Source organism: Diadema antillarum, unplaced genomic scaffold (assembly GCF_040938485.1).
Source record: "Diadema antillarum isolate AM-2024a unplaced genomic scaffold, OU_Dant_1.0 seq00000233_RagTag, whole genome shotgun sequence".
NCBI lineage: Eukaryota > Metazoa > Echinodermata > Echinoidea > Diadematoida > Diadematidae > Diadema > Diadema antillarum.
The window spans coordinates 1119590-1136191 of NW_027271282.1; the positions used below are offsets into that span (position 1 = coordinate 1119590).

General features: G+C 39.6%; 1 protein-coding gene and 1 pseudogene across 1 annotated transcript in view; one reads left to right on the forward strand and one right to left on the reverse strand.

Annotated features, from left to right (window-relative positions):
• LOC139729271 (sterol regulatory element-binding protein cleavage-activating protein-like) overlaps window positions 1-13055 on the reverse strand; it is a 36577-nt gene extending 23522 nt beyond the window's left edge. The window contains exons 1-7 of the mRNA XM_071640199.1: window positions 12920-13055; window positions 8011-8338; window positions 7395-7548; window positions 4930-5087; window positions 2892-3085; window positions 2290-2404; window positions 308-410 (exon numbers count right to left, since the gene is read on the reverse strand). Coding sequence (XP_071496300.1) covers window positions 308-410; window positions 2290-2404; window positions 2892-3085; window positions 4930-5087; window positions 7395-7548; window positions 8011-8147 — 861 coding nt within the window. The 5' untranslated portion in view covers window positions 8148-8338; window positions 12920-13055. The remainder of the gene's footprint in view (window positions 1-307; window positions 411-2289; window positions 2405-2891; window positions 3086-4929; window positions 5088-7394; window positions 7549-8010; window positions 8339-12919) is intronic.
• On the forward strand, window positions 11838-12562 carry LOC139729270 (uncharacterized; annotated as a pseudogene).
• Window positions 13056-16602: the final 3547 nt, after the last annotated feature.

Sequence of the window (16602 nt, forward strand, 5' to 3'; positions counted from 1 at the left end):
AATTCTATTCATATTTTCTTTACATTGGTGTCCTGCAGTGATGCCACAAACTGTTGTAGTCTTTTCATCCAGCGGTGGCACTACAACTTTCAAAGTTCATAACTTTTGAATATATTTTCCGACTTTCATCAAATTTTCACTGATGTGTTCTACTACTTTTGCTGCATTCATTTAATACACACATACATTTGGGTGAACTCTTCCTTTAATTCACTTAACACCAGGCCAATGCAGCACAGACAATATATTTCATGTTATACACTAGGGGGTTCAAATACAGCTATAGAGGATATGAAAGTAATCAAACCTTGTAATAAATGTGCAGAATCAGGAATTCTCCATTGTTCCAGTCAACCGGTGAAGCTGTGTTGTATTTGTCCTCCAAGTGAGACTTCAAATCATCAATGAAACTGGACATGAGAGGACAACAAAAAAAAGACACTGATATTCAGACACACTTCAAACATGACTCAAAGTTCTCTAATATGATAATGTGATCGTGCATCATGAAACTAACATAAAGTCACAGGCCCTGATTTACATGAAGACTCAAAATAGGTGTAATGGGTCAGCCTTGTCAATCTTCTGTCTTTTATATATTCTGAAAGCACAATTCTTCTTCATAATTCTGAAGTTTGGGATCACAAAACGAATGGGACGTCACAAGTGTGTTTCAGCAGTTTTTCTAGAACACTATTTTACAGAATAGTGTGACTACAGTGTAGGTAAGTCAAAGAGGCTCCATTTCATTTCTTAAATACTCTTCACACACTCCTCACTTCAGACTCTGATAACTTCTGAAAGGACTATGTTACTGCATTCAACCTTGGTATCAGTCATGAATAGAACATATATGTGGGTGTGTGCAAAATTTCAACTTAATCTGATAATCTCTTCATTGTGGTGGCTGCAGAGTTTTACATCCAGTTTTTTGTTCCATTTATTGCAAAGCAATGCGCAGCACCATGAGGTAAGGCACTTGAATAGACCCTAAACTGCACAGCCTCTTTTCTCAGTATACACTTTTCCAGAATGTGTACTTTCTTTTCATTATTTATATCTTATGCTAGGGAAGCCCATTTATATTGAGTTACACATCATTTTGAAGCTTAAGAGTCTGCTCTTTGAGAACCTGCCTTTAACTAAAATCAATGTCTGGCAACTTTTTGTTAGATTTGTGATGCAGGGTCACATATATAAGCTCTCTATCCCTTTCATATATATTTCCCCTAATGGTTACGGTACTCCCTGGACACCCACTGATTTTACAGGGACAATTTCTAATGATATCTGCCATAATTTTCTTTACACACACAATCAGACCAAAAGGTAATAAAGCCAGATGAAAACCACAAGAATGCAAATGCAACTACCAAAAGTTGGCACGACTTGTCAACAGAACTGGTGATGCAGAACCCTCAACCTTGCCACTGAACAGGTTAATACATACATGTACATTCATCAGTGTTTCCATGGTGTTTCAATGAGAGAGACAAGAGCTAGACCAGTGTTTCTCCTCAATTCAATATTTTCATAACTGGAAATTACTCTTGGGGTAAGGTGGAGAACTTCTGTTCAAATTTCACCCATATTTGACACATGTTTCACTGGGAATTGAGAAAGTTTCAGGACTTAAGAAATTCTACAGGTGCATGCACTGAAATTTGCCCTGTCAGAATGCGGTGTACGAGAAATAAAAAGCAAAGACATACTGGTATCTCACAAAGCTGGTAAATCACAACCCAACTTTCCACAAATACCCATTTGATAATACTATAGTAATTGTTTGATGAAAAGCATATGGCAAAGTTGGCAAAGTGTAAATTACCATGATCAGTGAACAATGGAGACAGACAAGATCACTTCAAAATGGCTCAAATTTACAATCATGTATTAGGTAGATATAGTCTGGAAATAGTTTCAAAGGGTATTCTCTGTTTAAAAGCAAATGGAGACAATGAAATGCAGACAAAAAATTATTTAAGGGGAATGCTAGGCACAATGGGTTAAGATTTGGATTGGCAAAACCTGCAAACAACTAGAATGAGTGGCAGTTCTGTAAACAGGCCACAGGGTATCTCTGCAGTTGGATATGGCATATCTTTACTTCCATACATCTCACGGCCATGGAAAATAACTTAGTGTCTACATTATCACTTTAAGGAACTGTGAATGAATTTAATTGCACAAGTACTGACTTCTTGTAAGAATTTCCTGCACACATTGTGCAGAATGAACAAATATGTACATCCCTGCTGAATGAAATGCAGAACTAGATCTCTGCCTCACCTGTCATTGTAGGTGTGTAACACCACAGTGACTGCATATGAGATACGCTCAGAGAAGGAGTGGATGTTGTACTTCTGAAGACCTGTGAACTTTGCCTGCACACCAAGCAGCAGATCTGATAAATATAAAAACAACATCAAGTGAAGAAGACTTCCTACAAATGGAAGGGCAAATCAGTTTCATACTGGAAGCCCACAAATATGCACTGATGATCACATAAAATTGACTTGGTTTAACACAATGCATGCAAGCTATCCTGAACAGTACTGAGTACTACAAGGGAAGATACAGTAAGGGGGGGGGGGGGGGGGGGGACAGTTCTCTTGCACATATGTCTCCCAGAAACCAGATCATCACATAGACCATATTCCTATTATACCTTGTAACATTTTGATACATTATGTTAATGCCACATTATATAACAACAACAATTGTGTACTTCATCTCAGTATTTCAGAACAGTCCCAAGAAAGTTTTCAAGAAATGCCATTTCTTAGATAATAGGCAGAATTACCTTTAATCTATGAGCATGGATCATGTTTTGTCACTGATTCAGCAAAAGAAACAAAACCATATGAAAGTGAAGTGTCGTGTACACATACCATGCAAGGCAGGCTTGTTGTAGAACCTGCCTTTAAAGACAGACCTCCCAGGGTAGGGATCTTCCTGAAACTGATCATAGCTGCCCTGCCAGGCATTAGCTGGTGACACAACAAGGCAGCTATGCTCTGGCATGGAACCTTTCACATGATCCACAGCTTCCATCACATACAGGCAGGTTGACCTCATCGATATCCTGAGGAAAAACAGACCAGAGATTAGTGGGGCAAATTAATGTACAGTCAACCTCGCCTACTAAAGTTGAATCTATTTGGACTGAAGAAATAGCTCTAGCTTCAACTTAGAGAAAATTCGACTTATGAGGGATCAAATCAATAGAATATAATTAAAGAGAAAAGGACTTGCAAAGATCTTTGACTTAGGCGATAATTTGACTTATGTGAGGTCGGCTTATGCAAGGTTGACTGTATTCTCGCACTGAGCTGTTTTTATTGTAACTGATTGACGACTGCCCTTTGTCAACATTAATACACACAGATTATTCTGTGTTTTATTTGTTGCTATGACAAAAATCATGGGCATACATATTTTCGTATCCCGTGCGCACTGTATGCCCATGATTTATTATTTATTATCATGGCTGCTACTTAACCCTACTCTAACGGGGGGGGGGGGGGGGGTCAAATTGACCCCCCTCGACATTTCGCGCCACGATTCCGCAACGCGCAAAAATTTTGCCGCATCATTTCATGACTTTTTTCATTGAAGTCACCCGCATATTTTGAGACCAAATTTGCGACGTCCGGGTACACCGTTCTGAAGTTACGCAATGTTTTGCATATGCATGTCAACCCGAAAACAGCTCAAATTCATGATTTCGTGTGCAAATCCAATGCAAATTGTGTTTTTTTGTGTAATTGATATAAATTAGATTATTTCAACTTTTGAACATTGAAATTAATCAATTCTTATGTAGATAAGCTTGAAAAAGTGCCTGCAACAAATTTTGGCAAAAAACAATAGAAAACAAAAGGTCGAAAAAACAATAAAATACATAAGAAATTAACAAAACAATAAAAGACAAAAGAAATTGATTTTGATTGCACTATTTTTTTACAAGAAAATTGTTTGATGTGTCTTGAGGAACTCTGACACAAAAATTAACCAATCCTTCATTCTTTTTGATGGGAGTTATAGGTGAAAATATGATTTCATGTGTAAATTTGCATAATTAATTTATCAAAAAATATAAAATCAACATTTTTCTATTGTACGACCATGTAATCTTTTAGTTGACATCCGGCTCTATGTTCAGGCAAAATTTTGCGGCGATCACGTGATCGGCGGCCCAGATCTGAAGGGGGGGTCAAATTGAACCCCCCCCCCCCCCCAGTAAAAACTTGGTCTCAAATAGCCCAGTTAGAATAGGGTTAAACGAGGAATAACCCACGCTTAGTATGTCAAATGAAGCCCAATATGTCAATCAGTTGCAGTTTGCCTATCATTTGCAATAACACACTTGACTATTCCAGAATCTTGAGTCTTGGACCCCGTTTACAGTGCGAGGCTCGGCCGCGGCTCGGCCGCGGCTTGGCCCAGCCCCTCTTCAGTGTAAACGCGCAAAAGGCCAAATGCGAGGCCAAAATTGGCCTCGCATTTGGCCTTGCTCTGGAGGTGGTCTCGGTCGCGGCTTGGCCGCGGCCGAGCCCGGCCTTTTCTCAGTGTAAACGTAAACTGGGCCAAATGCGCGGCCAATTTTAGTCTGGCTTCCAAACCCTCTGCCTGTACTATTTCGCTGTTCAGGATATTAACCCCCTCAACGTTGAAAACTAGTATAGTTCAAGGTGGTTTTGTCCTGCAAAGGATTTTTTCCTTCGGCAAAGGCCTTTGCCCGAACAGCCCTCTGACTGTGATGGATCCATGAATATAGTATTCCCCATTAGCACTGCTACAGAAAATCTTAAAGAGATCTGACAAACAAACAGATAAGAAACAAACACGGTATGAGTCATACACTTGTCTTACAACACATGTGTTCTTTCTCAGTCTGAAAACACCACTGCTAGTCATACATCTTACCCTGATTTTGAGGCAAAGCTCTTGATGTCCTTATCAAGCTCAAAAGCTTTGGCCAGAGGACCTCTGATGTCATCACCATAGGTTAAACCTTGTTGCCATGGATATACTGATGCATTGACAACAACCTGTAACACATAGCCTACTGGCGGTCTGGAAAACTGAAAATAAAAGACATAAGTTATTTTATTGTTTTTTACATACATGTATATCTTAGTACAAGAATTAATGGCTCATGGTCAATGCAAAAGCAAAGATGAAAACAATTTTTATGAATGTCTAGACTGAAAATGAATGCATTAATCAAGCTATTAAAGTATCACTAATACTCCTTTTATACACACAGTCAGGCACAGGAGCACTCTTGAAACGCTTTGACTTTACTGCCCTTCGATACCCCTTCTACACTGTGCATGACTGTAGCTCTCTTCTGAAGCGAGATAGAGTAACACCAACTTGGGATGAGTTGAGTTACTGCCATTCTTGACGATCCGAGTTGTGTGCAAGACCAGAGTAGTTGTCATGGTAACCTTATCACCCCCTCCCCCCCCCCTCCCCTCCAGCTGTGCTTCCCGCAGGCATGAAAATTATTTATCAATATGTATGCTTAACCTATCGTCATGGGACAATGAATTTAGCCCAAGCTTATGCTGACGTTAGCTTGGGCCTAGAGCGGACCTAAACTACCTCTGAGAGCAGGCTACCTCTAGCTAAAACTGAATATTTTTTTTACCTTTTATACAGAGTTAGCCTGCTCCCAGAGATGATTCCAGGTATACATGGGGTATGAATCTGTTATACAGAGTCACCACATACCGAGACCAAACACAAAGTGGCTGAGAGGGCATTAAGTGACATGCTAACAACCTAACATTTGCACATCCATATGCAGAAACTTTGGACAAAAATTATATGCACACTGCAGCTACAGCTCGCACGTATACTGTTACCATATTTAGTTGGCATGTTTTCCGATTCTTAACCAACACCCCCCCCCCCCCCCCCCCCCCCCCCCCCCCGACAGTTCAGCACACTTGTACTGTGCATGCACTTTAAATCCAACCAGGTGACAGTCACCACTTTCAGAGTGCTCTTCAAAAAGATTGGTGACTGTGACATTGTATACACAGTTTAGAGCACTTCAAATTTTATGCCGCGAAAAAGGCCGTCAGCTCCAAACTGCAAAAATGTAATACCGCGGAAATATTGTTTTACAGTAAATGGATATAAAGTTAGGACCACAGCAGTTAAACTGTATATTTATTTCAAATTATCATTACGAGAAGAACCATTTCATGCTGACCCTTAGATAAACAGATCTATACATACACAGCCAACACATGATTGTAAAATGCATCACGGTTTTCTCTGCTGTAATATTCAATTTTAAGCAGTGTGCTATACAGACGGAAAAGACTTGCAGATAAGTTTCAGAAAGTAGAACAAGCTGAGATACTCAGAATACTAGTATTCAAGCGGTACAGGTTAAAGATCAAGTGACACTCTAAATGTCTGTGTACAAACATGTACAAACCTTGAGTAAACATCACTTGATGAATACTGACTTTAAATGAGCCATGTAAGACTCATAAAGTGGTATTTGAATGAATGCCAAGTTGAACTCAAAAGGTAAGCTGACCCACAAATTGTTAAAAGCAACAAAATGAGTTCAAGAAAATTATAAATGTACAAATGTAAGTCTAACATTGCCTCTTTCTACTGAAATTTGACAGCACTGAAAAAACACTATCAAGATGTCAGTAGATAGTCGAAACGATGGCGATATCAGAAGTTATATGACAAGCAAGTAAACTTGACTTACAAATGTGAAAACAACATTGTTTAGTCCCCAAATTGTGCTTTTTCTTGCCAGTATTTCATTTCCTTTTCTTCTAAACGTGTCATTGAAATATCACCATACATGTAGATCTGCTCCTGCTGAGCAACACTTCCAGAAAGCCTCAAACATATTCTTAGAATTTCAGAAGCAAAAGCCCCACAAAACCAGATTGGAATATGTACTCTGCATATTTCTGGCAGTTATAAAAAAGTCGAAGCGATGGCGATATCAGAAGTTATATGACAAGCAAGTAAACTTGACTTACAAATGTGAAAACAACATTGTTTAGTCCCCAAATTGTGCTTTTTCTTGCCAGTATTTCATTTCCTTTTCTTCTAAACGTGTCATTGAAATATCACCATACATGTAGATCTGCTCCTGCTGAGCAACACTTCCAGAAAGCCTCAAACATATTCTTAGAATTTCAGAAGCAAAAGCCACACAAAACCAGATTGGAATATGTACTCTGCATATTTCTGGCGGTTATAAAAAAAAAGAAAAGAAAAAGTAAAATCTTAAGATGAATTTCTGGCTCATCAAGACTTAAGAATACATCTCTTTGTTTCTGTGTGGCAGCATACCACGTGATAAAGAAGAATTGTCTGATGTATTGCAGAAAGTGACTCACCCACTGAGGTCGCTTGCTGAAATCAATGGTCGTCTGGTTGTCTGGATGTTTCTGAGTGTAGAAATTTCTTGCTGTGTCAGGAAAGCCTTTTAGTGGTGTGGTGTATTGGTATGGGGTAGTCAATGTCAGTGGAACGGCAAAGAAGCAGGGGAGGCTGAAAAGAACACATCATTGCTGGAAAATGTAATAATTGTGCATCAAAAAATGCCTAAAAAAATATTCATCATTCATCATCACAAATCAAGAAATGCACTTAAATTATGAACAATTACACTTGTACTTTTTTCACAGTTTTCCTTGTGCTGCTGATAACTTACTGTCTTTCTGTATTTCGATACCAGACAAAGTTCAATAGATACTCAAATTCACAATGACAGTTTAGAGCTAGTCCATGGAGTGCATGAATTTCGATGGTGTATTCAATATGCACACAACACGTTGCATATATGGCATCAAACATTAATGCATTCTGACACATACATGTACAAGGTACATCTACATTTTAATTCATGGATTGAAAATTCAAACCATGGATTTCACTTCAACTACAAGTTGTACCTACTTTTATGAATATGACGTATAAAGTCTAAACATGTTGGTTTACACTCCAACTCACCTGCACAACACGGCAATTATAGATGAGAAGACGATAAGAGCCAAGGGATAATTGGAGCAGAAGATGCCATAGTTATAAAACATCCTGGCAACCACCTCCTGCATCCTGGCAACCACATAGTACGGAGATTCCCCCATAGCTGTTGCTATTATCCTGATGATCCTTTGTCTTAGTGAAGCGAGCAGTTAAGAGAGACTTCCCCTTTGGCCACTAGTGGCAAACAGTGAGAGGAAAGTCTACCACTGCTTGGTGTTGGTGATGGGATACAGGGGACATCTGTCACTTTCTATGCCTCCCCCATCAATCAGTCATCCGTGTACAGTTTTGTCTGCACAGAAAGGAAGCAATCAAAGAAAATTATTTCACTCAAAGTCCAAGTCTACATATCTTTATTAATATAGATTTAGACACACAGTCTCATTATGGGCAAAACTGTCGTTTTCTGTTCAGGCTCTGAATTCATTATAAAATTTGAACAAGCAGAATTTGAACAAGAATGATGCCACCAAGAACTCTGGTATGAGACCTATACTACCACTGTAGGCCCACTTCATCCACTAATTTATGAAAGAAGGAAGTGATTTCCATTACCCCTAGATCATGTGTCCCTCGGAGACCCAAAAGTGTGGAATGGTTTTCATTTGTAAATGTCTGTGACTCTTGTGATAATTCTTGCTAGTTAGGTGAAAATTTGATTACGTGTTTTCAAGCAAAAGATAAAAACATGGAAACTGCCCCTCCCACCCCTCACCCATACCAAATCTACTATAGTATGAACAAACTTGAAACTACAGTCACCAATAAGTGAGTTGAATTTTCTCATGAATACAGTCTAACTTTACCCTTCTCACTTCTAGTTCCAGAGAAGATTTGTTGATTTGTATTAAAGATTCCTTGATTTCAGAACTCCCCCTCCCCCACTTCCTCCTCCCTTGGGACATTGCACCACACCCCTGGGGGCCATTTTCAAAAGTGGGGAATGGTGTCCATTAGTAAAGGTTCCCATTTACCCTAGAGCTAATACCTGCCATTGCTGCCAATGTCAATGTGTTTTCAAGATAAAAATGAAAATGTGAAATTTGGACCATAACTTGGGACCCTAATTTGCCTCCCTGTCATCAATGTTTTGGCTGTTTCACATGCTGCTCAACTTCTAATTGGTTGTTCCATTTTAGCAATGTCATCAAAGTTTTAGTCAGCAATGTCATATCAATCTATAATGTTTACAAAAAAAGTTTTTGAGATGTCTTTACAAGTCCGAAGCATATATATTCCAAACTATTGAAATTATCTAATTCTTGCATTGTTTGAAATTTTTGAAACAAAGTGTGCAGGATTCAGCCAAAGGTTCATCAATTTTGCTAGGAATAAGCTCTCTCAAAGAACTTCTCATCAACTGATGCAAATGTAGATAAAACTGCAGTCATTTACATTACAATATATCTCCATCACTTTTTTTTTCAATAAAGTCAAATAACTACAAGAATAAGAAAGAGAAAACATTCTTACAAAAATTTGTAATGTACAACTACATGTACAAATAAATAAACTGATGAACAGGCATTGCGCAACAACATCAAACATGAAGCTAGCCAGCAGGGCCAGGGCCAGGGGTCATGCACGATGCACGGAACATGGGGGGTCTTACAGTTGTACATATTTCCATGTTACCGTGAAGATAAACTAAAGACAATGTGTGATTGCAGGGGAACATTGCCTACAAATTTATGCCCAGCTGCGCCCTAAAAAACCCAGGCGCTAGGCAGGCCTCGAGAGGTGTTGCTGCAACCAGTAACTAGACAAACATGTAGGGGTAGCCAGTGTGATTAGCCCAGCCCCATCCCCCACCAGCTTTTAGGGAAATGTGCATTCCAATGTCTTTTGTTAATCATCCATCTTAATGAGACTCTAAATTTTATTTTAGTTTAGTTTAATAAGCAATGCCAGTGATTGACATTCAGATGATGTCATAGACAGAAAGATTGGTCTGTCCAGAGGAGTCTTTCATTCTTTTTGACGTTATCACTCTAGAAGCCAGACGCAGTCTTTGTGGAACATATATTATGCATCCCCAATGACCAGATACAGACTGATCTTTCGGTCAAATTACGTCGCTGGACATGCCGGTAGCTGGTGGCACTGGATGATTCATTGGTAGGAAGATTATTGCTTTGGAAGGTTTTGTTTGTTTGTGGGCATAACAATCAATAAGCATTTAATCTGAAGAAAATTATGAAAAATATTGAAATAGGTAGGGTTGGGGGTACCACCTATCGTCACCCTAAGGATCTGTAGCTTGTGTATTCTAAAAATATAACACAAATCCGCCTAATTCTTACCTCAAATATGCCATAAATACTGCAGTTTTGAATGTCGTGACCGTCTTGTTGATTATGAATCTCCGTTTTAAAATAGCGCAATTTTAGTGCGTGCGTTCCGTTTTCTTCGCGCAGCTAAAAAGGGTACCTTGCGATCGGCACCCCCTCCCCTCCACAGGTAATACACGTGAATTTCACAGGCCATAGGTAATACACGTGAATTTCACAGCCATGCGTCGTTACTGAGCGGATGTGTAATTTTTAGCTTGGTTTGTTTGAGTTTGATTTTTGTTTCTTCCTTTTTATTGTCTTTATAGCTAATGACACATAATCCCGCACGTACCTTTTCGTTCTATACGCAAACAGCCATGATACGCAGGGTGCCGATGGGAAGGTGCCCTGCCGATAGGTGGTGCCCCAGCCATACCTATATATAGACGTCTATGGCATTGGTTCTAACATTAGACAGTTTATATTGCCTTCGTCTCGAGTCCACATGCACATTTGAGCTGCATTAGATGCATATCAATTCGACCTTAATGTCAGAATGTCAAATTAGATTTACTAGAAAAATTCTACTAACGTTTGTTAGACGATGACTGTGATGACGCTTGTTTTTAGTGCAGTCATCATGGTACCGTTGACAATCCAGTTCCATGCGATCTGCTTCCCCCAAACTCGCCATATGAAACCATGCCTGACATCAACATCACAACGGCAGGTGTCAAGAAGTTACTTGACAAACTCAATCCAAAGAAGGCAAGTGGTCCTGATGGGATTACTCCACGAGTACTGAAGGAGCTGTCGAATACCATTGCACCTTGCCTGTGTAACATTTTCAGGAAGTCCTACAACTCAGGAGAAATCCCAGATGATTGGAGACATGCAAACATAGTGCCAGTCTTCAAGAAAGGAGATAGAGCTGACCCAAGCAACTACAGGCCCATCTCCCTTACATGCATCTCCTGTAAGCTGATGGAGCACATCCTAGCAAGCAACATCATGGCGCATGGAAATCACCAAGACATCCTGTACCCACTCCAACATGGTTTCAGACAGCAAAGATCATGTGAGCTCCAGTTGTTGGGGTTGGTGAGTGACCTGATGAAAAGCCTACAAGAAGGAAAACAAACAGACATCCTGGTGCTGGACTTCAGCAAGGCTTTTGACAAGGTCGACCATCAGCGCCTCCTTCAGAAGCTTGACTACTATGGAGTTAGAGGACTCAGCCATCGTTGGATTACCAGCTTTCTGAAGAACCGAAAACAGCAGGTACTTCTCGATGGCTGTAGATCATCACATGTTGACGTAGACTCTGGAGTGCCACAGGGGTCCGTACTAGGTCCGTGTCTCTTCCTGTACTTCATAAATGACCTGCCTGACCAACTTAGATCAAAGGTCCGAATGTTTGCTGATGATGCCATTGTCTACCTCACAATCCACTCGGATGCTGACACCAAACAGCTGCAACAAGATCTTGACATGCTCGGTGAATGGACAGACAAATGGATGATGGAGCTGAACACCAGTAAGTGTGAAGTGATATCAGTCTCTAGGAAGAGGAAACGGATAGTACATCAGTACAAACTCAACAACTCAATCCTGACCCCTGTGGAAGCCACAAAGTACCTCAGCGTCACAATAACATCAGACTTAAACTGGAATAAGCATGTTGACAATGTCTGCAAAAAAAGTTAATAACACCCTGGCCTTCCTGAGAAGAAATCTGCACCGAAACTCACCGAAACTCAAAACCACAGCGTACAGAACACTGGTCAGACCTCTAGTTGAATATGCCTCCTCCGTGTGGGATCCATCAACTGCAAGGAATATCAGCAAGATTGAGATGATCCAGCGGAGGGCAGCCAGATACACTCTAAACCGATATCTGAATACATCAAGTGTATCATCGATGCTGCAGGAGCTGGGATGGACATCACTACAACAGAGACGTGAACATCTGCGTCTTGTGATGTTCTACAAGATCCACACCCAGCTTGTACCATTCAACTGTGAGGCTTTCATCACCAAATCCACCAGACCATCCAGAGGTGTGAACACCCAAGGCTACCTCATCCCTCAATCCCGGACACAACAGCACCAAAACTCGTTCTTTCCTAGCAAAAGTTAGAACTGTTAGATCCTGGAATGCCCTCCCTGATGATGTTGTGACGGCCTCTTCAGTTAACGCCTTTTGTTCTTGTCTCCTGCTGATGGAAGGCAGCAACAGCTAGATTCGAGGCAGTTTTTACTTGCACCCTGTAAATTATTGGCACATGCACCTTACCCCTTATTAGACAGAGAGATCCATCTGTCCGGAGGACTCGTTTATATTTTGCCATTAACGCTGTCCTCCGTAGACGGAGGGGAACTGTGAAGCCAGACGTAGTCTCCGCGGAACATTCCCCGACGGACAGATACAGACCGATCTTTCGGTCAACTTACCCCTATGACACACACTATCATCAAGTTCTGCAAGAATCTTAAGTTCAAGGTTGAAGGAAGCAGACTACTGACAAGAAGAAGAAGAATCACAGATCTAGAACCTAATTTTAGATCTTTAAATGTATAATAGTATGATTTATACTCACGTCATTTAATACTCGCATAGCTGCTGAGTGCTGTTTGCTGTCATCCGCGGTACATTTGGCCAGAACATCGTATCTTATAGCGCTGTTGTTCTGAGGTAAATTTCACAATTCTTGTAATGTACGGGGCTACAGTGCATCCACAATGCAGTAGAACACTACAGTAATACGCAGCACAGGGTCTGCATGCAGGGAGTGCTAGTGTTGCAGCAGTCGCCAGCAGTGAGCCAAAATTCGTGCACTGAGCGTGTTTATCACGAAAAGCTTACCCAATTTTCCGTGTGGTTGTTACGTTTTTGATAAGTTGGGCTGTTTTTGCTGTGCCAATCTGTCGCCAAATTCCATTAAGAACCCGCCCAATGAAGTCTTACGAGCGACCTCAACGACACGTAGGTAGCACGCTGCAACTGATCATGATGTCATCTTCAAAAGTGTTTCTCTTTTTGCAAGTTAATACACTGTACATAATAATATACTTATAAAGAGTTGAATATATAGTAACATTTTACAGTAGGACAAACCGGCAACAATGCTACGAATAGATCTAGATACACGTACCAGTAAAGGGCATTGCTCTTTCTCTTTGAGATGCTATGAGTCTATGAATGCCGGTATTCCTGAGTGGAAAGTGATGGAAGTGATGCAAATTGAAGGAATATATAAAAGTAGATCACCTATCAGAACATCAGCGAAGTGTGAGAAAATGTGACAATCTGTTCTAAATTTATGAATTTTTAAAAATTAAGGTACAGTCATCGCCGAATGAAAACTTTGCACTTTTTGTGTGACGTCATGACAACATACATGACAACATACATGAAAAAAGACATTTAAAGAAAATTCAACATAAATTATGTCTTAACTTTTCTTGCATAATAAAAAAGCGTTTGACTTTACCTCTTTCAGAAAGTTGTTGAAATAAATCTAAACAAAAATGGGTTCTTGAAAAATAAAATGAAATCTCGTGAAGTTCTCTTTGTATTTTCTTAATATCGTTGCAGCTAACATTATCGTAATTACGGCTTGGAAATATATGACATCTTTAACCAAGGACATCTTCAACAACATTCATCCTACGCAAAATTGTTATTCACATTTACTACCGTCCTTTTTTTACCAAACTATAAACATGTGTAGGGCCTATTGGCCCTGGACATTCCTAACTAAAGTAACTGCTACGTTTGATCTTCACATTTGTTTCCATTCCATTTCTATTTTTCTTACTGAATGATGTCACTACTAGATATCATTAGCTGAGAAGTTTTGAATGGAAGAGAGAGAGAGAGAGGGAGAGAGAGAAACTTATTACGTGGGGTGAAGATAAAAGACCAAAAAAAAGATAGAAGAAGACTATAACAAGACGAGAGAGAATCATTGTGAGAAGGTAGAAAAGGTCACTCATACAGTTTGTTTTTATACATGACGTTCTCTCTGGCGAACGTTGTAATTGTCACGAGAATTGAAGAAATGGTCAATGTAGTTTTGTTTTATTTTTTTTCTTGCAAGAGCAGTAAGAACAATATTGATTTGGACGCTAGCGAAGAATAAGTCCAGTGCAGACTCTCACGAAGCTTCTTCAAAATGTCTTATAGAAATAACTTCATTCCATCAATAAGCTTTTCCGTATATTTTTTTTCTATAGACGCTAATGGACTTTACAAATGAAGCCATAAATGCTGAACATATTTACTTATTATATAATCCAACCTATTTTTTTTCTCTTTGTTGTATTCTTATGCTCCAGAGGATGACTGAGGCATACCATTTCAGGGTTTGCAGATAATTAGATGTTGATAAACGCGAATTTTCTTGATACATTGCACTACATAATATATTACAAAATGATGCAAACTTGCTGACAACATTTTGGGCAAATTCACTTGAGGTCAATGATCTCCAACTTCAACGAAACTTTCTCTCTCCCTCTCCCTCTCTCTTTCTCTCTCCCTCACACACACACACGCACACACACATACACACACATACACACACACACACACACACACACACACACACACACACACACACACACACACACAAACACAAACACACACACTCTCTCTCTCCCTCTCTTTCTTTCATCTCTCTTCCGGCATGACAGCGACTTAGTGTAGGGATTTGTTCAGGGTTTTTGTTTCGGATTATATGTTAGTTAGGTCTTTTTGTCTTAGTTTCTTTGTTTCATCCACTTTTTATGTATATCAGTCAATCGATCATAATACTGTAAATATGATTTCGTGTATTTCCTGTGGGGGGGGGGGGAATGCACCCTCCAAGCCCAGCTTTTTAGCATTCCTCCCATTTCCAACATTTCCGTATACTAACGATTCTTTTTGTAAACTTATCCTTTATTTTGTAGTATAACATGATGAAATCTATGTATTCAATTTCTGTAATATATCTATATGTTTCTGTTGCATGGAAATGAAAAAAATAAATGAGTGTATGAATGAATGATTCTCTTTTCCTCCGGGCCTCTTTCATTACTTTGTCTTCAAGGGGAAGAAAAACAGATGAGAAAACTAGATGGTATAACTTTCCGTGGCTTGCATGTTCAGTGTGGCCATGCATGCAGTCTTTTTAGACCCCCTTACGTTTTGCAATGAACTTGCCTGGACTATACACGTTCAGTACTTAGCATGGAATCTGTTCACATGATGACATTATGACACTTCCTGTCTTGAACTTTTCGACAATAGCGGTGGCAAGCTGCCACATTGACATGACTAAATAGTCCACGCAAAGCAAACTGTAGATTGAGTTATTTGCGCTAGCGTACACTGCAAAAACATCGGTGTTAGATTTAACACCACGGGTGTTAAATCTAACACCGATCAAGCTTCAATAGAGGACCACACCCACAGGTGTAGAAAATGTATTGTGATGGTGTTAAAAAGTGTTCACCTGGCACTTCGTGGTGTTAATTTGACACTGTGGCTGGTGATATTTTTAACACTGGGCTATAGAGTTAATTCAATAATGACACCGCATGGTGTTGATTTGATATAATGGTGGTGTTAATTTCAATGGTATAGCACCCGTCCAGCTTCATAGGAGACCACACCAACTGGTGTTACTGTGGTGTAAATGTGTTTACACATTTTTTCGAAAATCAAGTGCTTTATCGGAAAATTCTTTATCGTCTTGTTGAAGTTCAAAATTAACAAGAAGTGCAGTAACTAAGAAACTATAAATTTATATATATATAAATATATATTTTGAAATGACACCCGGAGGTGTTAATCTAACACCATGAATGAGCACCGGAAATTTAACACCAGCTCGGTGTTTCATATTTAACACAGGACTTTTTCAAAGTGTGTAAGATTTTGAGGCATCTATGTAGTCTGATCATTGTCAATAGCCGATCAAAAAGAAAAAAAAAGATCGCGGCAAGAAATCGAACGGAATACCAGTTACTATAGTACTCCAACAAACGTATACACTCTTTAATCTTATTTTGCGCGTCACTGCGCTGATGTTACGCTGGTGCTAATTGAATGCAAGCTCGAAACTCCAGTGTTTCATCACTCTCACGCATGGGCAAAAGTACAGTGGATAGCTATGGCAACATAAATGGTGCCTGCCTATAGATACGATGATCACAGTTGTTACCTATTTTAGGTCGTATATACCTGAGCTCTTGACGCTTGACTATTGTCACACGTTGATTTTGAGATATTTTG